We start from the raw sequence: 25,505 nt of genomic DNA on the forward strand, positions 1-25,505 counted from the left end.
CAAGTTTATTGAACTTCGAGCTAGCTTCAAATACAGAAGTTTCTGTTACATATTGTATATTAAGGTAAATCAGAATTAATAACGTGGTAATATAACGAGCCACAGAATAATCAGAGATTATTTTTTTGTGTTAATTATAATGGGGTTTGTTTAATTAAAGTAATAAACATCTTTAACGGGTATAAGAGCGAATTTATTACATAACTCAATATAATAAAATTAAATAGTTATCTCTCAACTTGAGGTGATACAAATCTGACCAAATTGTTTATAAAGAACTTTTATTTTGTATAGAAAATTTAGTATTTTTTCACATCTCTCAAGCAAAACACTGATTATTCGTAGCTCAAGTTAGCGCTCTTAAAGTAGAAAGTGTAGAAATTCCCTATTTGCCGAAAATTTGTAGAAAATGGAGAGTAAAGCCTAAGTGAGAAGCTCGAGATGCTACATGCATAAATATGATCACAAGTTTATCAAAACAGCTCTTAAATACAAGAAGAAAACGTCGACATTTTATTTATAGGATAAGGTTCATAGTTTCTAGTAATTTGACGATAAGACTTGCCATGTATTGGGAGGAATTCTTTGGGTTTCAGATTTGTATTAAGACTTTTATGAATATTGATGGAAAATAATATTTTTAATCTGACATTTATTTTGTTGTGTTGTAATTTTTAATCCAATATTTTATTTTTTAAACATGAAAAGGATTTATTATCATTTCAATAAGTACTAATAATTTTATAATCAAATGCAAACTCAATATTGTATTGTTCGCTAAATACCAAAGTGCATACACACTGTAGTCCGACAACGCAAGCTAAAGGTACACAGTACTGAATTTCCCAAACATGTATTACTCGATTTCTAATATACAAAGCTAGTTTAGTACGTATTAAGTCACCCAACAGCAATTTAACTATATCTAATCACAATTAGCCTTCACCATACTTTAAAATTTAAATGATAAACAAACGCTCCAAGCAATATACATATTTACAAATAAGGTAATTGATACGTAAAATTTATTGATGAGAATTGCAAAAATTACAGCGAAAATATTTTATTATAATCAAATTAATTTTGCAATACCATAAATATATTTTTTAATTCAATAACCAAATTTTTAATACAATAACTGAAATTATAATACAATAAATACATTTTTAAATCAATAATTAATTTTGTAATACAATAACTAAATTTGTAATAATATAAATAAATTTGTAATACAATAACTAAATTTGTAATACAATAACTAAATTTGTAATACAATAACTAAATTTGTAATACAATAACTAAATTTGTAACACAATAAGTAAATTTGTAACACAATAAGTAAATTTGTAATACAATAACTAAATTGTTAAACAATAATCTTTGCTTCAATAACTAAATTTGTAAGAACTACAATTGTAAAGCAATTACTAAATATATGACTAAATTCGTAATATAAACTCAGCTCAACTGTATTACCGTTTTTACCTGGCAGTCTTTATCTATCGGGAGGAGGCAGCTTGGTGTCTTCCGGGTCCAGAGAGAGGCACTCGCGAAGATAGTCTTCCATCGACCGATACACGTGCTCTATGACGCCTTTGAGGTCGTGACCTTCGTCTGCGTATACCTGAAGTGCGTATACGTAAACATGTAGAATATAGCAACTGTTATATTGTTTAATGTATTGAGAATTTATGGACTCAATTTTTTAATGTAGCCTTTTGTACAATAATATGATTGTTAGTAGAGGGAAGGGTCGTAAAGAATTTTTAATTTCAAATAGTAGGTAATATAATTTCTTAGTAGTTTAACTTTTTTACTTAAAAGTAAGTCTATAAAACTTAGACTTACTGCGGAGTTTAGCTAATAAACTTTATTTAATATGAAGCATCAAAAATCAAACGATAAATAAGGTCAAGCACCAAATACAGACGTCAGGATATGATGGGTTACCTGATAACGGAACAGCACACCGGCGTCGGTGAGAGCGCGCGCGAGCTGCAGCGCGTGCGGATAGGGCGCGCTCATGTCGGCCAGGCCGTGCACGAGGTACAAGGCGTGCGGGGGCACGTGATGCGCGCGTTGGGACGCGTCTGCCTCCACGTAGCCTTTGTAGTTCACTGAAGGCTGGCCGAGCACTCGCTCCGTGAATGCCGAGTCTGTGGATAGTACAATATGTTATTAATTATGTGATTTTTTACAAAATTTATTTTATGGGATTATTAACGGAATTTTTGGAGATTATTGACCCCCCCCCCCCCCATGAACTCGCCGTAACGTTTTTCAGTATCCAAGTACAGTACTGTACCCAAGTCTAGTAAAACGTTTTGTGACCACGTAGTGACTCTTTAGTTACTATTATGTGGTGTAAGTAGAAAATAATATTAACAATAACGCGTAATTCAATCACCGCCCCGCAACGTAACGTTTTACAAAAGGAAAAAAAATTCGTTACTTAATACTTGAACGTTCCCTTACACGAAAGGTCTATTGGACAAAATTGTAGACCATTTCAGATTATTCATTACAGACTATAGAACCTATAAAAATTGTTACTTTCAATACTGTTAAGCTTGACTTAAGATCAACTATTTTACGAGTTGATTCCATTCTTAAATTACAAAAATACCCATAAATTATATTTCGATTAAATTTTAGTCATCAGTTTCTGACGAAATTAAATTATATAACTACAATATTAAATATATATTAATACGACATTTTAGCAAGTCCTAAAAGCCCGGCAACGCACTTGCGAGCCTTTTGTCAATTTGAGTGTCCACGGGCGGCGGTATCACTTAACATCAGGTGAGCTAAAAAAAACATGTCTGTGATAGTTTTGTGTCATGTGACTGACGTATGAAAATCAATGTTTTAAATTAATGATTATTTAATAGAATTTCACTGCATAATACTTTTTAAAGCCATGTTTTATTAATAATTTATTTATATTTTTATACAGTCAATTTGCCTATTCTGATATTAATATACAGTGTAAACTCCTTATAACGTCATCTGTTATAACGACAAACTCTCTATAACGTAAAAATTAGATTAATTTATCTGGTTTAACCCAATATATTTTTATATGGTCAATTTTCCTATTCTGATATTAATATACAGTGTAAAATCTTTATAACGTCATCTGTTACAACAACAAACTCTCTATAACGTAAAAATGAGGTTAATTTATCTGGTTTAACCCAATATATTTTTATATGGTCAATTTTCCTATTCTGATATTAATATACAGTGTAAACTCTTTATAACGTCATCTGTTACAACAACAAACTCTCTATAACGTAAAAATGAGGTTAATTTATCTGGTTTAACCCAATATATTTTTATATGGTCAATTTTCCTATTCTGATATTAATATACAGTGTAAACTCTTTATAACGTCATCTGTTACAACAACAAACTCTCTATAACGTAAACATTAGGTTAATTTATTTGGTTTAACCCAATACCCATACCTTAATTCTTCGCTCCCTATAACGAAACCTCTATAAATTCGTTATAAAGAGATTACACTGTAATTGAACAAAATTAACAAAAATGAACAAAATTTCTATAAATAAACTCACTATAATAGAGCCAGTCGGTAATAGGCGAGACAGCGATGCCGCACTTGAGCGTGTCTTGCTGTGAGCCAAGCAACATGGCGGTCACGTATCCGCCGTAGCCCCAGCCCCAAACTGCTACTCGCGTTACGTCTAGGAACTTAAATGTTTCTAGAAGATATCTGAAAAAAATATATTTACATCAAGATATTGTTTTCTATCGCTCTGACCCAGCAGCCACCGCAGGACTGTGTAGCCTATGTTCATCAGAGATAATGATGAATGAATTATTTAGTTTGGTTCAGTAGTTTTGGAGCCAATGCAAACAAACAATCAAATTGTTCCTTTTTATAATGTTAGTGTAGATGAAGCCCAGAGAGATTTCAAGTTAGATATGAATAATATAGATTTCATTTCATTTTTTACACTAAAAATTATTCATACATTACTAGTAACAATTTCGTGATGCTGTTAGTTGTTGGATGCTAAGTGAGACTATGGTGCAGGAGATAAATGATTATTTTTTAATTTCAATTGCTATGTTATGCTCTTTGTATTTTACTGAGCAATGAGATTAAACTACAATATTTTTCAAGCTAGATGATAGCCTAAGCTCAGATAAGTGTTGGCCTAGTGACTTCAGCGTTCGAACCCTAACTGTCAATAAACTTTTTATGTGCGCATTTAAGACTATCGTACGGTAAAGGAAAAGTAAGTAAGTCTGTCTTAGACACAGAAAGTAGATGGTGTAGGTTAAGCACAGTAACAAAAATGGTCACGAAACAGATACAGAAATCTGAGCATTCTTAAGATTTAAAAAAATATTTTAGAATTAAACATTTTAATAACTGTTTCTCTTATATGGTTTGTCTGGAAGTTCAGCAGTGTAACCGCTCGTTACACAATGAAACTCTGTTTCTTTAAGATTATATTATGTGTAATAAAGTGTAAGGGTGTTACCACACCAATCGATCGATCGTTAATCGATGTCATCGATCGACATCGGTCGACGTTGATCGATTGGTTGGCTAGCTTTACTTGATCGACGGATGACCGGTATCCGTCGATCAAGTAAAGTAAAGTAGGAAGTCAAGGAAGTAAAGCATCGATTGCCAGTCGATGGCATTGGTCGACGTAGACAGATTGACCCCGGCTATATTCCATCAGTTTCTTTCGAAATGTATTCACAAGAGGACGCGTTATCGATTGGTAGAAACTATCGATCGACGTCAACTAATCCATTCTACCATCGATCAATGGCATCTATCGAGTATCGATCGATTGGTGTGGTAACACCCTAAAAAACTAAAACCAAGGCAGAGACAAACCTAATAACAGCCAGCTGATCAGCGACTTCTACTCCTCCCAATCGGCCTCTTAATAAGGCCCTGGGGAGACCTCTGGCGCCCGCAACGTCCAACTTCACGTACACGACGTCGTTACGTGACGACATGTACGTACCCCAGTCCACTGCGAATTTATCAGTCACCTGCTGGCTACCAGGTCTGCCATCACTGGAATCATGTATAATTTATATTCAACTAATGCATAATTCTCAAAAATTAAACAATTTATTATTAATATATTTAATGGCAGTCTTGCTATGTTAGTATTGGTTAATAACAAAATTATTGAAAAGCATTATTGCCAATGACAACATTATTAACATATTTCTTTGATAACCAAACGTAATCAAGATCAGATGTCATGTGGAACATGGTGTAATGGTTGCAGCTCCTTACAAACGTTGTGTAAAAAAAACATGGCGATTAAAAAGAGTAGCGGAGAGGTTGTCAGTTCTTCTCTTCCGTTCTACGCCCTTGATTTGAGAACTGGCACTAAATGTAAAGTTAGAACCCTTTCATATACATTTCCTTTTTTTGACGTTCATAAGTGTACATTGTGTTACCTATATATGATTAAAGAATTTTTGACTTTTGCCTAATTAATAAACTAGAATTATTTAACTTAATCTGAAAAAGACAAAATTTTACATATATATTATTATTTATATCAATTTCTTTGGTAAATTATCATTATTGGCATTGCCAGCCCCTAATTTCAATGCACTAGAAAATTTATATGTTTCTGCCTCTGCGGCAGAGTTTTTTAAATAGCTTAGACCTTCGTAAGGATTATTGTAAACATAATATAAATATTGTGTATTTCAGTCAATATATTGACTCACACTTGAACAAGAACGGGAAAAGCAGCATCCCTTAACTCCTCTCTCCATGAGGGTGGTAGAAACAGCTGAACGCGCGCTTTGGAGCCGCTGCTTAATTTTACGTCGAACGAACGCCGCGAAGGCAGCGCTAGTTCACGTAAACGTACTGATCTGAAAAGATGTTTTTTTATTAAATCTATTTATTAATAACAGTTTTATTTAATGTGACAACAATCATGTCAATTATATCTTAGTTTTAGTAAAAGGCAAAGTATGATGGGTAAGATAAAGCAAAAAAAGAAAGATTAAAAACTGAGAAATTGCAGACAGATTAGGTTCTTACCTATAAGGCCTCGTGTCATATAATATTCTTTCTAACTTATGTGTTCTAGCGTCATGTAGTCCTGCTAATGGAGGTCCAGGGCCACCACACTCCAGGACATAATGAGTAATGCCCACTTTTGGTTTTGGAGGGGTGAATGTCGCACTCCAAAAAGTGCAGTTGGCATAGTGAAGCCGTGCAGGCCACACAGCTAGCTCACATGTAAGGCAACGAGGTTCTTCTCTCTCAGCTCTGGCCCTCACTGAGTTACTTCCACCACCATAACTTGGGTCCCTTACCACATACACGTGTCTTTGACCAGGTCTGTCAGCACTACCTGTTGTAAAAATTACAATTGTTATCTAGCTAAGATAGAAATCACACACTTCACACCATGACCGTGCAACATGGAGAGAATCAAAGAAAATGGTTTCAACAAAAATAAGGACAAGTTAAAATGGTGGTGGAAAATGTCAGGATAGGAAATAATGTATATATTCTAGTCTAGCTAAAATAAAAAACCTTGCAACTCCTTGCTTATACCAGGAAACTAAGCAAGCCTAAGTGATTGTTAATACTTTGTTGATAAAAACCACTCAACGGCATACAAGCTAAATACTTAATTTGATTTGCTTCCTTGACCATATCAGGACGCAGGTTAGGTATGTACAATTTTTCTCTGTCTAAACCTTTAATAATAAAATAAATCATAGAATAAGTATATAAATAGAAATTGTAAATCAAAACAATAAGGCCATGTAAAAATAATTATCCATAACAAATATTTGTTAATTAAAATTTAGCTCCTACAAATAGGTTCATCTTACTACTGGAATTGTTAATTTTTACCACTACAAGTAAAAATTTTAAAATACTTAGCAGAGGTAAAATTAACATACCTAAATAATAAACTAAATTGTTTTCCTGGTCCCATGCCAGGATTTCAGCCACTTCCACTTTTCCATGGGAAAGTACTGCGATACGTTGTCGTAACACGTCGACATGTTTGATATGCGTGTAGTACTGTCCACCACCTTCTTGCACTGCGGCTAGCAGAAGGAAGGCACTACCGTCTTCAGAGTACACTGGCTTTTGATGAACTTCTAACCATGGCTCATCTGTTGCTTTCTCGGAATGTGTCTGTAATACATTATTTATTATTAAGAAAGATAGTTAATATTGAAATATTAAGAACGGTGAAACTATTACCTCAGTGCATGTCCAATTGGGTGCGTAACAACTGCTATAAACTGTGAGATTTTGCGCCCGGTTCATCCACACTACACCTACATGCGAGTTTTCTTTGCCCACCCACTGGGCTGATATGAGATAGTATTCCCTGTTTATTAATGAGGGTTAATTAATAATATATAAAAAAATAATCAATTTGCTCTAGATATTTATTATTTTCAACAAAATTTCAAAATAATAACATAGGGATTTGGATTTTGGGGTGACCATAACAAAAATGCTTGAAAAATTACATAAAAACTTGGTTAATTATCTATGAAAAAATATTTATCAATAATAACAATAATAATAATAATATTTTTTAACCCTTAATAATTGTTAAAACATACCTTAAATCAGTATGCAATGATAAAATAAATAATATACAAACAGTGTAACATGTTTTTGAAAAAAAAGGTATATTCTATAACTATCTGTGTGACAACTGACAGGAACCAATACAAATTGGCGGGAATTGGAACTTCGAAGATTATTTCCTTACCTATTAAACGCGTAAATTGTACATTAGATTATGATTTGTATTAGATCATTAGTCAGAAATCAAAATACTTACATTCCATCTAAGGTACTAGGAGGTTTTACTTCCCATCGCGGAGGTGACGTTACGTTTTGAACCTCGCCTATCCATAGTATGGCTTTGGGTATTGAACTGCCAGGCTGAAAACACAAGGTAATTTAATTTAACCATATTTTAAGTGAGATTCAAAGTTATATAATAACTAACTAATATTTGGTTCAAAGGTTTTTAATACTTATACAACGCAGTAAATGTCACGCTAGAGCTTTTCTTAAACACACGTGATTCTTATCCGCGCGATTTATCAAACAGCCGTCGGGATTAATAACAACATAGTATTGAATTATTTTATTTAGCAACGAATATATTTAACTCATCGTTAGTAATAAATTGATTATATATCTACATATTACATATTCTATGGCATTAACTAGCATGAAGAGTTTGCGGTTTCGCAGTCAACTCCAGTATTGTGGCTGCAAATGACCGAGAAAAGCCTCGTTGAGTGGCAGTTTGCCGCCTCTAGTGGATGAGGCTTGTTATTGCGAAATATTTTATGATTCGTATATAATTCAATTTGAATACATTTTAAAAACAGCAAAGCTACACATGAAATTTTCCTTCCATAACTTCGTTGAATTGATAAATGGCGATAAAGCAAGAGAACTGATTGTCTCGAGATATTTGTTTTATGTATAATTTATTTAATAAGCAAGTAGGTACATTGGATTTAAAACTATTTTTTTTTATATGTCATATTATATATTGACAGTACGATTTTGTGTATCTAAAGAAAAAAACTAGCTCTTGTCTTGCCAGTTAGGTAAAGATCTTTGTACTTACATAAATACTTATTTCTCAATCATCATATAATTTATTATTTAGTTTATAGATGGTCATTTTAGTTCATACTACATACCGTAGGATATCTAATACTGATGTGGTCTGGGAAGATATTAGGCACGGTGTTGTTGAATGCCGGCAGCAGATAGCCTGACCTGGCCGCCACGGCTCCTCCGATACCCTCGGACATGCGAGGCAGCCGTAATTCAGATACCAGACTGTCATCATATCGGACGTACATCACGAACGCACCATCCGCTGAGCCCCAAGTCGCTGTTGCCGTCTTTGTCACCTCCTCTGCAAATACAATAAAATATTAATTATATAATCGATAAAAATATCTTGTAATTAAGCCTATAAGGTTAAGGGTAAGATAAAAAAACGAGACTCAGTTCTAAGTCTGACTCTCGAGTTAATAATGTATTGGATTTTGACATACGGAGTTATAGAGCGAGTGATTATGATGTGCGAACTAGAATTCCCGAGTAGAACTTACTCCGGAAGGTGTAAGACCTGTACTCCGGTAAAACAAAATCAATCTCGTCTGTCAATCTTTACTCTGAGTAAGTCAATATTGTGTTGCTATTTAAAGTAACTTAATGATTTAATGTGTTTGGCAAATAGCTTTTAATGTGTTTAAATTTGCTTGTAATTTATTGGTACTGAAACTGGTATTGAACTGAATAAGACGTGGTTCTTAAATTACGTAGAATAAAGTAGGTCGTATGTGTTCGTGACTAATGCTTCAAATACCTTTGCGAGTTAGCGAAGCAACAAGTTTGTTTGCATAAGAAATCTTTTAACTTAACCTACACTATCACAAACTTAGAGAATTTAATCAATTCGATACAAGTTTGTTGCGAAAATCAAAGTTCGCGAAAGTTATGATGTAAAGCCGATTTCCGACGTCAATTTTTAAAGTTTTCAACTTTGTATTTCACCGCAGTCAAGTAGTTATAAGTTTTATATTGCATTACAAAGCTACTAACATTAAAATCACACCTACCTTGGCTATGGAAAACGTGAAAACATGTGGAGTTTAATTCAAAAGTGACAAACTTATGCCATGTACATAATTTCGACATTAAATTTTAATAATCAAAAATAATTAAAACTAATATAATTAGATATTACAAAAGTTTCATACGAATTAATATTATATTCATAAAACGAAATCACTGCACTGTTTTCAACAAAGCATTCTTTCGTTTCGTTTAGTCTCATTGTGGTTACTCTTTAATAAAAAGAGACTACATGTAGTATACAAAACAACCTTATTTAAAAATTAAATTAATATGGATTCTCAGAAGTGTGCCGTTTTGCTAGAAATAGAACAAGGTGTCCGGTATATGAACAATCTGACCACGCTAAAATCATGTTTAAGATCTTCCTGTACAGGAGTTGATGTCAATCGTCAATGCCAACATGCTTTATGTATCTAGACTAATATTAAAAGTAGAAGTACCGAACATTCGGAATTCAATATTTCTACATGATTTATATTTATTTATTGAAATAAGAAGGCTGTGGAAGACGATCACTATATAAAAAGTATTCGCCAGTGCAGAACAATAAGTAAGATCTAACTCTTTTGAGAGAGTCTCTAATTTAGTTTGGACCACAAATATGGAGACAATACTAGAGTTTGGATCATAAAAAGGCGTTAAAAGCATACATATTGTTTCTGGCCTTTCAAAGTCTCGTGCATTTTGCGTTTGCTGTTTGCGTGACTTTTGTGAATGGGTTGTTTAAAATGAGGCTCTCGCTCACAATCAACTTTGTTTTAGGAGTGAATGTGAAAACTTTTGTCATATGGATGATCTCCTGCATATGGATGCAGGAGATTTTATAACCATGAAATCTCTTATAACTCGGACACATTCAAGCATCAAGGAGAGGCTGAGAACAGGGGGCAAACGAGCAAGAGGCTCACCTGATGTTAAGTGATACCGCCCATGGACACTCAATGTCAGAGAGCTCGTGAGTACGTTGCCGGCCTTTTAGGAATTGACCAAAAGCTGCCTTAATAAACGCTCAGTTGTGGTACGACGGACGTCGAGGTAGGTACTTAAAAGTTAAAGTGACACCGTTTATTCTACAACTATATAACGACTGTGTTGATTCCTTTAAAGAGTACTACTAGTAACTTTAGTAAAGGATCAGTATGACTAAAACAACTCTGCGAGCTTGGTCTAACTTTATCGAAAGCTTCCTTAAAATCCGTGTAAAGTTTAATGTGTGTAGTAAAGTCTGATTTATTAAAAGGGAAAGGTTTGTGTTAGTTGTCTGTCTTGACTTAAACCGTGCTGTTTGCTCAAGTACTTTGTGATACACTAAATATAATGGTAGACTAGGTTATGAAATATTTGTGATGCTGCTTTAAACTAGTAAGTATATTTATAAAGAAGTTTTAAGACAAATCGACGAACCTTGATACAACCAATCTGACACTCCATTATACACGCTGCCAGGTCTTGCATCCTTAGTGAGACGAAGTAAAGGTGCTCTTTTTGCTGGAGGTGCTGGTCGAGCCAGGACTTCATTGTCTGCTGCCAGAAGGAGAGCACCCTCCGTACCAAGCCAAGCTGCATGCTGCCACTCCCAACTACCTTGTCCCTCACCGAAGAGTGGTATGTGGTGACTGATTACAAAAATAGAAGTATTTACTAATTTATAAAAAATATATAACGTTTGATAAAATAAAATTGAATATGTTAATAAGTGCAATAGTCAAAGACAGGGCTGGACCAATATGGGTTTTTTTTGGAATTTGAAAAATATAAAAATAGTCAGTTTTATTTAGTACTTATTGTTTTTCCGTTAAAGCGAACAGTATCTATGGGGTAGCATATCAAAGTGTTCCATATGTTGGTATGTAGCTACTAAAAGGTAGGCTAAGTAAAAAAACAATTTAAGGCGAAACGAATATGGCAGCTAAATATTTAAGGATTCATCAAACGAAATGGTTAATCCTAAGTATAGTTTTTGCCCAATGATACTAATATAATTAATGCATTGCGAGGAAAATCGATATGTCTTAGACGAAAAATCTACAACGTGTTTAGGGTAAAGAAAAATAGTGGTAGAAATCTGGTTAGCACTTTCAAAGGTTGTGCCGTTGGATAATAAAAAAGTTGAGAAAACTATTTACTTCCGCAACCCTGCGGAGAACTACAGTACCTACTGCAGATAGCGGCAGTCTAAAGCTGTTAGCTATCATTTCCAAAATGTTTTTGAAGCTACTCCGCACCGGGAATGCGCACAGCTTTCGCATTGTTGCAAAAAAGCAATCAACGCACGCCTTACGCCGATTGCGAAGCAAGGCAACCGCAATAATGTCCTTAACGCGTTTTTATAATGTCATATACATATTTATTTTCTTACATTTAATAAGTTAAATAAAAAAAACTCTTCATTAAACTTAAAAGCTTCGAAAGATAATCGAATTTAAGCATTGAATTAAATCTCTAGTATTAAAACATTGAACTGAATTATTCGATTCATGCAAATCTAGTTCCAATAAATTGTCTAGAACGAGATTTCATAGCGACTCCTCTAATACCCTGGTATTAATTCAGAACATTTCCTTAATTAACTAGGGATTTAAATCGTACATGTATTCTCGAACTAACTGCAAATCAGTTCTGACAGCATTTTATTGTACAAATGACATTTGCATACAATTTCGTTTCAGAGTATTAACTCCCTTATCTTCTTCGTTTCGATTGTGAAAAACTTTCAAAAGAAACCGTGATTCAATCTTCTATCTATACTTCTTATAAAAGAGCTTGATTTATTTGGTTGTATCAGGCGAAGCGAGCTAAAACTGGAAATGTAATATTTTTAATAACTTTTTGTTAAATTTATGTTGTGTATGTCATGTATTTTAGAATATATATATTGTAACTTATACTATAGAAAATGCATTTAATATGATATGGCGATAAAAGTACATATAAGTAAATAAAGTTTTGTATATTTGTATGTTGCTTTCAACTGCAGTAGGTCCTACACTCTAAGTAGTCTAAGTTTTTCTTTCGAAAACTAAGATACACCGTTGCAGAGGCAGCGGAGTGACTGTATATTTGTATGTTATCTGCCCGTCTTCATTTTATCTTTATAATTGACGATTTTAAGGTTTCTGTACCGGCCCAAAGGTAACGGTTAAGCAGCATTGTGAGCACTGGACCTCCTGATTATATGTGCACCGAACAAGAGGCGTAAATAGATAATAAAAACATATGTCAAAGGAAGAAAACTTTTAGTAAGACAAAACTCAAAACCCCTATTAAATAACGAAAGTGTTATAACAACCTCTTAACGTATTTGCTCAAACGCTTTAAAACTATGCAATGAAACAAGTTTCGCAGCTTTGATATTCCAAAAGTTTGTCGGACGCGGATTACGGACAAAACAAAGTTATTTTTCTCTCTAGAATAAATGTTTGCCTTAGAGAACACTACTTGAAGGTGCTGTTAAGACCATAAATCTGCTTTGTAAGACAAGGCAGTTCTAGCCCGCGCTAGAGTTTAGCTGAAAGTTTTAAAAATATTCTTAAAGGCAGCCTTTATGGCGATGTAAAAATTTAATTAAATCCTCCCTAGCAGCGATATCTGTAATCAAAAGGGAAACAAAGCGAGCGTGAAAAAGTGTCTAAGACGTCATTAAAATTCTTTCCCACCTTACGAATATATTATTGTGCGTGCTTGGAGCGTCTTATAAAAACTGGGAAAATATATAGGAACATTTTGTGAGAGATTTATTCTCGATGAATGAGGCTCGATGATTAAACATTTCTTTTGTCTATGGCGCGGAAGTGCCTTGAGCTTTGGATTAAAACCTCATTTTGATTCGCGCCTCTGTATTCAAAGGAAAGAAATTAGAAATAGTCATTAGAATTGTATTGCTTATTTAACTTTGCAGGGCTATATGTTAATAAGAGTAGAATCGTTCTGCTATATTACTTTATTTGCCAGGAATTGACAAAATATAATAAGTAATGCACTTATTATATTTTTTGTTTCGCGTTTTTTTTTGTTTGAAGACAGAAATGAAAAATTTAATTGAAGTCATTCTGTAGCAAAATTCGTAGTAGTAGTGTTTATGTAACTTTATATTTTTGCTTGAGATTTTATGGATAATTTATCTTTTAAGGCAATTAGATGATTCCATGAAAAACGATTTTTGAGTCAAAAACATGCTGATTTTCTTACTATTTTTAGTTCATAGAAAGAAAAACTAACACAGCCAGGATTTGAATACATGAGCTCAGAGATCTCGCACGCATTATCACTTAGCTAAAATGCTCTAGTAGCAATAAAGACTGGTTTGGATATGGAATCAGGAAGTTAGAACAAAGGCTAGTTTTTGGAATAAAATACAAATAAATATTTTCAACTCACTCGTTCGTGACATCGTATACCGTGTAGTGCGCAGTAAAAGTTCTTCGATACACCTGCAAAACAAGCATAATATAATTCCAAAACGTTTCAATTTATTAAATGATAGAGTATTTACCATAAATTCGAATTTAAGTTTATAATAATATTTCGAATATCAAATATCAATAATCTATGTACCGTTTTTGTGAAATATATTACCTCTTTGATGTTGTGTTGAAAAAGGACATACCGAAGATTAGGCGAACACTGATATCCGCGAACGTTTAGTTGTCTCTGTAAATAAAACATTCATAGATATTTTTACAAGAATTGTAATTCCTAATTTGAATTAAATCGAACATCTTAAATAGTTAGTGTATTTAATTACTAGTACCGGTTATTATACCAATCTCTCGCAAACATAAAAAGAATGAAATGACGAAATTTGCGTTTTTCATTTAGATCTCATTTAAGATGCGTAGTTACGAAAGCGTTTTTATCGTCATTCGGATGTTTTAGGTCATTGGAGGGTTTCACATTAAGTGCAAATTGGTGAGAAAAAATTGTTTAATGACTACAAGTATTTGGGACTGGGAAACATATTTCCAGTTTAAATTATCTGATTTAAAATAAAAATAAAGAAAAAATACTCATTACAAGCATATTTTTATCAAAACGTCTAAGATTATAAAAAAAATACTAGTGGCGCTACAATCTGGTATTGTCCTTAGATTTCTTTATCTATTTCGTGGTGTATTTTCCTAATTGGCAAGTAGGGAACCAACCTTCTGTGCCCGACACACGCCATCGACTTTTTGGGTCTAAGGCAATGCTGTGATGAGGCATGTTTTCCTTCATCGGAGCACCTAATCAATAAAATGCTGTAGGATACATTCGACAAAATTTCATATATCGCTATTCGTATCAGACTTCTTATGAATTTACTAGCTGACCCGGCAAACATCGTTATGCCATGTATTTTATTTATAGGAAACATTTTTTTAGTTGAATAAAAATAACTATCTATTATAATAAAAAATAGGGGTTGATGGTAGAGCGTGACAATTAAGGGTTGTATGTTGTATCATAAAAAATAATTCAAAAAATTTGTCTAAAAAATAAAAATGTAGGGATTGACCATCCTTAACATTTAGGGGGATGAAAAATAAATGTTGTCCGATTCTCAGACTTACTAAATATGTTTCAGAGGAGTATGGGAACGAACACTGTGACACGATAATTTTATATATTAAATTAATATTGTTACTACTAGAGAAATTTAGCGCACATTATCGATAATCTTTTTGAAATTTTTATTCATAAAGTGTGTAAGCTATTTACTAAATGGCAAATTTTTTGGGTAATCTGTTTGTAATATTATGATTACAACATAGTGTGCATAACATTATGAAATTTATGCAGACTTTAATTAGTTAGGTAGAGGAGAATGTAATTACATAAGATGGAGCGGCGGTATAAATCATAGACAAGGCAGGCGTGAGGCGTATCACTTTGCGGGGCTAGTTGAAGTAACGAGCAATTTGCCTAGCGAAAATTGAATTTGCATTGTTTTGCATCGAGAAAATTATTACAAAAACCTAGTTAAAATAGATATTCCATATAAAACTTATTCCGAGAAATATTCCTTCTTTGGCTTATATATCTTTTGACTTGTTATCCGCACGAAAAGATTTATTGCAAGCGGTTATGAGTTCGTATTGCGGAAGAACCTTTATACATATTACGTAAAAAGTGGGCACTAGGGCATTGTATCATGCTTCCTTTATTATTTCGTTAAATTAACAAATCAACTTCAGAGAAAACATATCTTATACGTGACATAAACTTTTTTTCTGGACATCAACGTTTTTTCCCGTTGAGGTCTTAAAAAAACTTATTGTAACAGGCAAGTGAAGAACACTAGACTTTGAGGCCGATCTCCTGCTTGGACCTGGACCTATCAACCTATCAAGTAAAGGTCCACAGGTCTTACCACCATCCAGGCGCTAAAGCTTTCCGAAACCATGTAGCGCTCTTAATTAGAAGACGTTCGATATTCCTGGATTCTAAATTGATCAACTGAATTGATAAAACCGCCCTATGCTATGTTTGTATGATTTCGGTGGCAAAGAAAGAAAAATGATTGTAAGACTTACAAGGGTATGATTTGTAACGAGTACGGTGAGGGAATTGTTGAAAGTGTTCAGGGCCAGCAGTCCGCCGTCATCCGCCTGGTAGACCAACTGGTGTGCGCTCACCCACGTGGTGGGCAGCCGCTCGCCCGCCAGGTCACCGCGAAGAAACTCGTCCAATCGCATACGACGACCCGACCAATATAGTAGTTCGTCCACATATCTACATAAGAATTAACAAGAGCGTGTCATTATAAATATATGCTATTAACTCTATAGTCTATACAGTTTTATCCATCGTTTCTCAACCATTTTTATGTCGCGACCCACGAAAAACTCAAAAAGTTAAGTAAAACAGTCTTGCGCCCTCGTCACTGTAAAATTATAATTTAGTTTTATAACACTACACTATAATTATTCATTCCTTTAATAAACGAATCTTTTGCACCTATATGTAGTTTGTATTTATTATTTTTCAACAGACTGCGACCCCCTTTTAAAACAAGCTAGACCCCCCCCATAGGGTACTGACTACTGACCCCAGGTACATTGAATAATTTCTGTGATAGCTTTACAATTACTATACCTACTAACATACTGTACTAGCCGTTTCCCGCCCGGGCGAATTAAAATAGGAAATAAATAAAATTTTATGTTTAATTATTTAATTTTTTCATATTTTTATTATTGTTTCTTTTTAACTTCCCGCTAAGAAAATTGAAAATGTTCTAAAATCGAGTTTTTAACAGATGTTGGCGTTTTGAGGTTCTAGGAAGCCACCCCGAATGTTTCCGCGGTGAAGTCCGTACATGTATAAATTTTCATAAAAGTAAAACAGCAATAAAAAAATGAAGGAACGTTGGAATTAAAAAAATAAATAGCCATAAACCATCTATCTAAATTTCGCATCGAATAGCAGTAGTTTCATGTCGATACGATCAGTGGTTAAGGCGTGAAAGAGCCTCAAACGAACACCATTTTCATTTATATATATAGATTATACTCGTACCATATGTTCTATTAATGAATTGTCAAAAAAGCTAAATTTAAAATTATGCAGACAGCTAAAACGGCACCTGTCTTTTCAGCATAGTCTACGATTTACAGCGCTGATTTATGCGACATATTCTTGAAGCCAGTGACACGCGATGGTCGGGGCTCGCTATTGTTGCCAGAATTGAATACATGGGCATTCGGATATTGCAAGTCGCCCACGGAAATATACCGGAAGCCGGTCAAATAGAATTTATGTATGTCATTTGCTAAATGCAACGGTCAAGTCACTGCGTCGCAATGCAGTGGACGCGAACGAAATACCTTACTAAGTATTCTTCCAAGCATTCTTTCCACGCGATTTTTATGTGTAAATAATTTAAAGAGACAATAACATAAATGTATGCAAGGGTTTAGGCAAATTTTTAGATTTAGGAAGACATATTACACCTTAATATCTCAAATAAAAGAGTAAATTTGTGAAATGCAAAAAAGGAATGTATGAAAACAAAAAGGACCGCAGAATGTTTAAAATTAATTTATATTTACCCTAATAGGTAGATAGCTGTGACTATTCCGGCGATCACAAAACTTATGACCATCAACGAAAATATGATGCTTCTCCAATTGTGTCCATCTCCGGGGTAGAGGTCCTGAAAGAGCACTGTTATTGAGCAGAACTCGCAATACAACGATAGCTATCATATCCTAACAATGTCTTTGATCCTTAAACAATATTTTTACTACTAATGATTTTGCAGTAAATATCTACAAAATTATCATGGTTAATTTGTAGCTCACGCTTTCTGTTTCCCCGAGTCTCTCATGTAGACAGAGTAATACAAGTTCTTTTGTGTCGACTAACAAGTGCACACTTTTATCAACAATATTATAGTTTTCAATCAAACACTAATCGTTTATATCGATTGTTATGAATGTTATCGTGATCATCGTAGATCAATTATATGTCAATTTAGGTGTGCATATAGTTTTAGGTCCTCTATATATAATTTTCGGATATACTCGTATAAATTAACTTAACTTGACATATCGAATCTTTCAGTTGTGGACTTAAATACTGTCATATGAAGTTGTCTGACAACTATTTGATGTTAAAGAAAGTTATACAAAAAGCAATTGGGATTTTAATCCTACGTTTGGACTGTTTTACTATTTGAAGTAAATTATACAAACCTCTTCTTTGGCAGACTTGGGGTCGGCGACTTGTAGAGTCTCGTCGGGCGGGAGGCGCCAGGAGCCACCTCCGCCGCCGCCCGAGCGGTCTGTATGGCCGGTGGCGTGCATGCGCCGCCGGCACCGCGCGCGCGCCCGCCACCGCGCCGCCCTATGCGCCCGCGCCGCCCAGCGCGCCGCCCGCGCCGCCCACTGCAGCGCCGACGCTGCCTCGACGCGCGTTTAGATCCATTACTGCAATTAAATTTCCTTCTATTATAACACGATGGAGAATTTCATGAGGCTCGAGATGCATGACTTTAGGTTCAAGGCGTCCAACGATGTTAAGAACATCTTGTTACCTAAAAATCTCCGGCTATCAGAAGGCCTACCAATTTTTGATTGAGATTAATAACACACCATGTTCAAACTACAAAATAACGTAATCAGACAGCTGAAATAGTTCACATTTTCAATTCAATGTTTACCATAGAACAGTGTGGTACAATTCTAGCTTTCAAAGTATTTAAAAAAAACGATTAAACATAAAAAAATCCATTAACCAGTGAGAATGTAGAATACTTAAATGGAACAACGCCGCAACTCGTGTCCGTTGCCTGACAGTGCGGTTTTGCGCGACTCTTGTGGCTTGCTAATAATTGCCGACGTGCTTTGCAAAAGCTGAGCTTTTGAAAGTACCAGCTTAAATACGGCTTATAACATTTAACTAATTTAAAAGTTTTTCTAAATATCACATGGAAATTTATTAGCCACATATTTTAAGAAAAAATACTGTAATTATGTTGTAGACTTTTGCTATAATTGTAGTTACATATAAAATTCGACATCCGTCGTTTTTCAACTAAGCGTTTTTTGAGGCAGTTTTGACGTACCACTGCGTGGTACCAGCTGCCCACTGAAGTATTTCCGAACTCATTCGACTTAGGATCCTTCAAGAAAAGAGCGTACTAATTCTTAAAAGATCGGGAGCCGGCACCCCAACCCCTTAGGCATTGAGAGTGGCCATGGGCGAAGGTATCACTTAACATCAACGTCCTGCCTATTTGCCTGTTCGTGACAGTGCCGTGACATTATTATGCCTTTTAAAAGATAGTAATAATAATTTGCCTTATATATCTCATAGAAAAATTACAATGAATTTGTTAGTATTGTACGGTTCCTGTACGGAATGATTTAAATAATAGAGATTTTCGAAATGAGGGATTACTCCAATAAGGACCAGAAGAAAGGGTACATAAGTAATTAAATAAACGCAGAAAAGATTAAATTGTTTGATTCGCTTTTGCATGGCCAATGTTTCAGATACAGATACGAGTACATTGAGTGCAGACAAATAAAATATTCTCTCAACGATTTAAAAAATATATAGGATTTTCCGGCGTCGGGACGTGACGACCCTATCGCCCACTGGAGAAATAACCTGTGACAGAGGTGAAATAACCTTCCTTGTGGGAGTGCCATGCTGTTCCTTTGGGCTTCAGCCAAATAGGCCTGCCACGACCGGGGCAGTACCACTATCTCTCAGAAAACTGGCGTGATTACCGGCAATAGGTTCGCCTTCTCTGATCCGTCCAACTATCTATCACCAGTGGAACCAGCTGCCCACTGAAATATTTCCGAACCAATTCGGCTTAGGGTCCTTCAACAAAAGAGCGTACCAATTCTTAAAAGGCTTGCAACGCACTTGCGAGCCTTCTGGTTATGTGAATGTCCATGCCCGTTTGCCTCCTGTTGTATATAAAATAATGGACATTAGAAATTAAGATAAGCTTTTACCTATCTCTGAAATAAAATAGGAATTCCCTCGTGTGTATATATAAATTACCTCAATCCCTCAATCTGATCTCATAAAGTAACATATGCATTAAAACATTGATTATGACATATGAGGTTACTTTATTTTACGCTAGCTGCAAGAAATATAATGTATTGGATTTACGCCAAGGACACGCCCGCACCTTTTAACATTCGTCCGGCGGTTTACGATTCTCTAAAGCTTATTTTAGTGCTTTTTCGATGAGATCGATGTTTTTATTGCGAATTTATTGACTTTCTATGAAGCTGGTAATTCCAAAAATAAATCGTTGATATTCATGATAACACACTTATATTCAGTTTTACGTGTAACGTTTTTCTGTTTGTTAAACTTATCTACCATATAATCGATCGATCTCGAGAGCCTCTGTGGCGCTTTAACGTTTTAGATCTGAGCCTCAAATTTCTGTATCTGTTTCGTAATCATTTGATTTTTTTAATAGGCAAGTAGGTGATTAACCTTCTGTACCTGACACACGCCGCCGGCTTTTCGGGTCTAAGGTATTTCAAATGCGTACATAGTAAAAAGTCTAATGGTGTAGTTGGGCTGCAGTCTACCTCTTCAGGGATAAGAGTCGCATGCTGAAGCCAACACTGCTCTAAAGTTAATCCTCTCAGGGTCAAATATTATGTAACATAATTGGAATATTTGAAGAATGCTATACAGGAATAATTAGAAATAATTTGTTTGAATCAATTACTGTGTTGGTTACACATCAAATTGTAAGCCTTCTTTGAAAGTACAATAATTCACTAAAAGTTTAGTATCGATGCGGACTTGGCAAGAAAAATGCTGACTCAAGTGGATCCACTTTATAGAGAAGGCGTGCTAATTGTAATCAGTGCCAGATCGTGAGAAGGCTTTAGATTTTTATCTAGGCCACAAAGCGCTGGCACTTTGCGAAAGAAGGAAGGAGCAAAATTCAAATAACGAATTGACCTCTTGTAGACTAATATAATTACGTAAGTGTTTCAAAATAGTTCTTTTTGATGTGAAATAGCTATGGACGCGGGTAAAACGGATTGTTGGCGTGGCTATAGGATGGTATATACGTATACAGTCTATATGTAGTAGTGTGTACGGTGTGGCGACGCCATGCGCTTGACTGGGCGATTATCTTCCCACTCGGTTCAGAATTATAGAATTCTGAATGTTAGTATGTAATGAAAATTAATGTTTACTAATTACAGTCATCATTTTCTGGAAAAAAAGAAATATGCCATATTTAGTTCCTGTCGAAATATGTCCTTAATGCGTGTTACTTGTACAAAATAATTTCGATACTTCCAATCTGCCAAGCGTCCCGTGACGGCTCACAATTTTTTTAGTAATATAATTAAATACATGGACTTTTGCTATAATATTTAAGACTAGCGTTCAGTCCCGGCTTCGAACGGATATTTTAATAGTTTGACATATATGGTATCTCAGCGTAAAACTGTAGTACATCACTTTGCTCTTTTGTCAATAGTAGCATAGCATCGTATGCGATGTAAGCATTTTTATTGCTATATTTTTTTACATCTTGATTTGCATTATCAATGTTCTCCAACGGATCCCTTTTTTTAAATATAGCCTATGCTCATCGATATTTTAGTATGGATAATGTAGGATTTTAATAGTGAAATATATTTATAAATCGGTGCAGTATTTAGAGCCAACAAACACTCAAATCTTCCTTCTCATATATTAGCTACAAGTCTCAGGTGACACTAATTAATCACAAATTAATTGATCCCTGTTCAAAAGCACAGAAATCTCCATGATAAAATGTTTGGCGAATCAGAATTGTGTTCTACCCTGTATGATTTCCGAAGCTAACATTTCATATAATTTTCATTATAATATCGCCAATTAATTTGATAGTAATTTTATGTGAATTTATCAACGGCGTACCTAATTAGCATTTCTTCCGTCTTGGCACAACAAAAATTAATAACAATTAACTTGAATTTTGTTTACATGGATACGTGAGGTGATTTTAAACCTTATCTTCTATTTAGAATAGAATTCGGTATATATTTAACACAAATATAATTAGCATGTACCTACCTATAAATTCTATATAATTGCATATGTCAGTTGCAAAATAAGCCCGAATTATTTCTGACAATTTCATAGCCACATTTGGTATAGTCTGTGGTAGAAGTTTTCAACAAAAGTATAAAGTTATCGAAATTAATTTATCAGAGAAATTGAGTGTGGCACTCCGTTGAACAATTGAATTACAAGTTGGCTCTCAGCCAAAGTTTTTGTGCTAATAACGAAAAATTTACAGTAATGCATAATTGTCATTCTAAACATATTTTACAATAAGCGTACAATCTACGTTTGTATAATCGTGTTTATGAAAAGAGGCAGATCTGAACTCTAGATGACAGTACTGAGTTATACGTATTTTCTAAATCAACTAGTATTTCTTTCCTGTTTTACCAAAATAGTGTGCCACAGTAATAGCCTAGTGGCTTGAGCGTGCGAATCTCATCCCTGAGGTCGTAGGTTCGATCCCCAGACCAATGGACTTTATGTCTATGTGCGCATTTAACATTCGCTCGAACGGTGACGGAAAACATCGTGAGGAAACCGGCTTGCTTTAGACTCAAAAAGTCGATGGCCTATGTCAGACACAGGAAGCTGATCATCCACTTGTATATTGGGAAAATTAAATGATCAGGAATCTGTGGCCCTACCAGGAAACTTTATTATAAAATGTATACCGAAAATAATGTGACGTATATGGTATGTAAAGACGAAACAATGATTTGTAAGTATCGCATTATTTATGTAATATACTGAAGTGCTAACAAAATATACATATATTAACATAAACTAATTTGATGAAACAAAATTTTCCTACACCCACGTAATGATTAAAGGAATTTGTTTACAGTAGCTTTGCATTGAGTCTTTTTAGTATTTATTGAGATTTATAAATAGAAAAAATACAATAAATTTTAAAAAATATGGCAAGTTTTTGTTTTGAAATTAGAAAACACATTTTGATTATTTACTTAACGTATCGAATCTACAGCAGCTGATCAGCTTTTAATTTAATTTTGTATTTACACTATTTGAAATAAAGTATTTATTAGGGTAGTAAGCAGTAAACGAACCTATCAATATAAAAAAAGACAGCAATACTAAAATATATATGTTCCATTCATTAAGAATCTTAACTCAAGATATATAACATTATTTACCAGTACTTAAAGTAAAACAAAAAGTTATCAATGAAACTGCACTTTGACATTTTTCCTTAACCCCTAGTAGAGACGTTTTATCGACATTTATCTTTGAAGCTATTCTTATTGGCTTTTGTTTAAAACCCGCTTCATTTCAAGAACTTTATTGTCCCTTTTGTTTCTGTCTCAAAAGCTTTCTCGTGTCTTATCTTCTACCATAATCCAGTGGTACTTAGCGCCGGCTTACCCCTGTCTTTGGATCTTTACTTGTTCTTGTAATATTGTACAGAACATTCTTTCCACTCATTTGAGCTTCTGTGCGAATACAATATGGGATTGCAAAGGATTTAAGACTGGGGACCTGTTTACCTAAGTGCCTAGCGGTCTTATTAAGGGACTGTTAGGTCAGAGGTACCGGGTTCGATTCCCGGTTCGAGTGCTGGTTATAAGTAACTTTAAAAATTTGTTCTCGACCTTTAGGTGGGTTGTGCGGTTCAGGGCGACTGCTTAAACCGTACATGGAGGGCACGATCGAATTTCTAAGGGAAGCAGTGAGTATGCTACCTAAGAAAATAGACTGTGTAGGTTTAGGATGTAGCAATACGTTCTAGGCGGAGGATGGAAATTATATAATACAAGTGGTAATTCAACATTCCTGGGGACATATTTACCTACATTTAAAAATGTTTAGTTACAAATATATATTTTCATAGTGACAAAATGGACAAAGCTTTACATAGATATTTGGGTTCTAGAACTGGGCGAGTCTTCTGCATTTGTAAATAGATTATGTTTAGATAAATGTAATAGATAGATAGAGTGTAATATGTATCATAAAGATATTTTTTTAAATTATAGTAATTGATGTAACATTCTCCACTTTTGCATCTTTTATTCTTTGATAGAAACATGTGATAATACTTATTGTTTTATAAAATTTATTTGTAATTGTACGAGCCAAGGCTGTATATTGATTTCAATAGTAATGAATCAAATAATATACATTGATGAGGTATGTATCTAGGAAATGTTCTACTGCAAATTACTTTCAAGAGTTTTTAAAACTTTTAAAATAAAAAAAACTGGGACTCGATACAAATTCTGCGAACTAGTTTCATTTCACGAACTTTATGCCTTGAGCCTGCATCAGTAACCTTTTATAGAAAACGATATATTACAAGAAGTGTAAAATTTGTTACACGAGTATAAACTAATTACTATATAAAGATTTAAGTTGGCGCTTGGTAGATAGTACCGGTGCTTTCCTCGCTCAATGAAAAAGTATCGCAATATAGCGAAAAAATGCTGCCAGCATTAAAGGTAATTAAAAAAAAAAAGTAACTGTTTTAACTTGGTAGCTAATGTTCGTAACAACGAACTTCTTGCTACATTACAGGTAGCTAAGTGGATGTATCGTTACTGGAACAAAATTTTGTTTGGTAATTACAAAACTATAATTTACGTGCATAAACATCATCCGATGTCATAGTTTGAACAATAGAGAAATCCTTTAAAATATATTTGAAAACATATCATGAAATAAATGTATCCTAGAAATTAACTTACGCAGAAGTTTTATTTGTTAATATGCTTTTCCATTAAATAAAGAGGATAAAGAAACTACGCTAAAAGGGTTTTTTTGCCTAATTTAACTATTAAACTAGGAAAGCGCAATTTCCGAGAAGCATTGTTTTTCCGTTCTATATGCGTAATATTATGTAATTGGAATTATGTGTATTATCGTTATTGGTTATGGGCTCCTTTTTTCCGCAATTAAACATTAATAGCCCATTTTGCGTGAAGGGGTTTCTAGTTAATTAGGCCCAGTCCAGAAGCTCCAAAGCCTCATTATGGTGCTAGTGGTCGAGTTGACGAGTATTTTTGCCCATTGATTTGCAATGTATATAGTTTTCTTAAATATATGTATTATGTGAATATTATATGCGAATAGATGTTGGCCGAACAAAGAGTATTCAGTCTATAAATCTTCAAGTGCAATAAGGATTTCACCTGCTCCGACTCAGACTCGGATAAAAGTTTCATACTGAATTTGTATCGACGTGAATTTTCTCTGGCATTGAATTATTACGTACTCTCGCAATAATCATCCAAATGGAAAGCTATCACTATAACAAAACACATAGTAT

The 25,505-nt window shown here is 34.3% G+C and overlaps 2 protein-coding genes across 3 annotated transcripts in view; both read right to left on the minus strand.

Annotated features, from left to right (window-relative positions):
* Window positions 1-1,412: 1,412 nt before the first annotated feature.
* LOC125052946 (inactive dipeptidyl peptidase 10) lies at window positions 1,413-18,508 on the minus strand. Of its 2 annotated transcripts, XM_047654050.1 has the most exons (17): window positions 18,361-18,508; window positions 17,716-17,819; window positions 16,198-16,396; window positions 14,261-14,335; window positions 14,063-14,115; window positions 11,090-11,301; window positions 8,737-8,957; window positions 7,854-7,957; window positions 7,259-7,388; window positions 6,949-7,189; window positions 6,673-6,738; window positions 6,071-6,386; window positions 5,749-5,898; window positions 4,889-5,074; window positions 3,585-3,742; window positions 1,951-2,156; window positions 1,413-1,624 (listed from the first exon to the last, which is right to left on the minus strand). In XM_047654050.1, the coding sequence occupies exons 1-17, from the start codon at window positions 18,469-18,471 to the stop codon at window positions 1,496-1,498; spliced, it is 2,661 nt and encodes an 886-aa protein (XP_047510006.1). In that variant the 5' UTR covers window positions 18,472-18,508; the 3' UTR covers window positions 1,413-1,495. The 2 variants fall into 2 exon arrangements, with proteins under 2 accessions (XP_047510006.1, XP_047510007.1); XM_047654051.1 differs by lacking the exon at window positions 6,673-6,738 and having other exon boundaries at window positions 1,415-1,624.
* A 25-nt stretch (window positions 18,509-18,533) lies between these two features.
* The window catches only part of LOC125052948 (protein anon-37Cs-like), a 73,019-nt gene continuing 66,047 nt past the window's right edge, over window positions 18,534-25,505 (minus strand). Inside the window, exon 3 of the mRNA XM_047654053.1 lies at window positions 18,534-18,594. The gene's annotated coding sequence lies outside the window, so the exon portion shown is untranslated. The remainder of the gene's footprint in view (window positions 18,595-25,505) is intronic.

Source organism: Pieris napi, chromosome 10, assembly GCF_905475465.1.
Source record: "Pieris napi chromosome 10, ilPieNapi1.2, whole genome shotgun sequence".
In the NCBI taxonomy this organism is placed as follows: domain Eukaryota; kingdom Metazoa; phylum Arthropoda; class Insecta; order Lepidoptera; family Pieridae; genus Pieris; species Pieris napi.

Coding starts and splice junctions, on each gene's coding strand:
- LOC125052946 (XM_047654050.1), bottom strand. CDS start 18,471: ATGCACGCCACCGGCCATACAGACCGCTCGGGCGGCGGCGGAGGTGGC. Junction 16,397..17,715: donor ACAGCTATCTACCTATTAGG/GTAAATATAAAT, acceptor ATTCTTATGTAG/ATATGTGGACGAACTACTAT. Junction 8,958..11,089: donor GTCAGATTGGTTGTATCAAG/GTTCGTCGATTT, acceptor TTGTATTTGCAG/AGGAGGTGACAAAGACGGCA.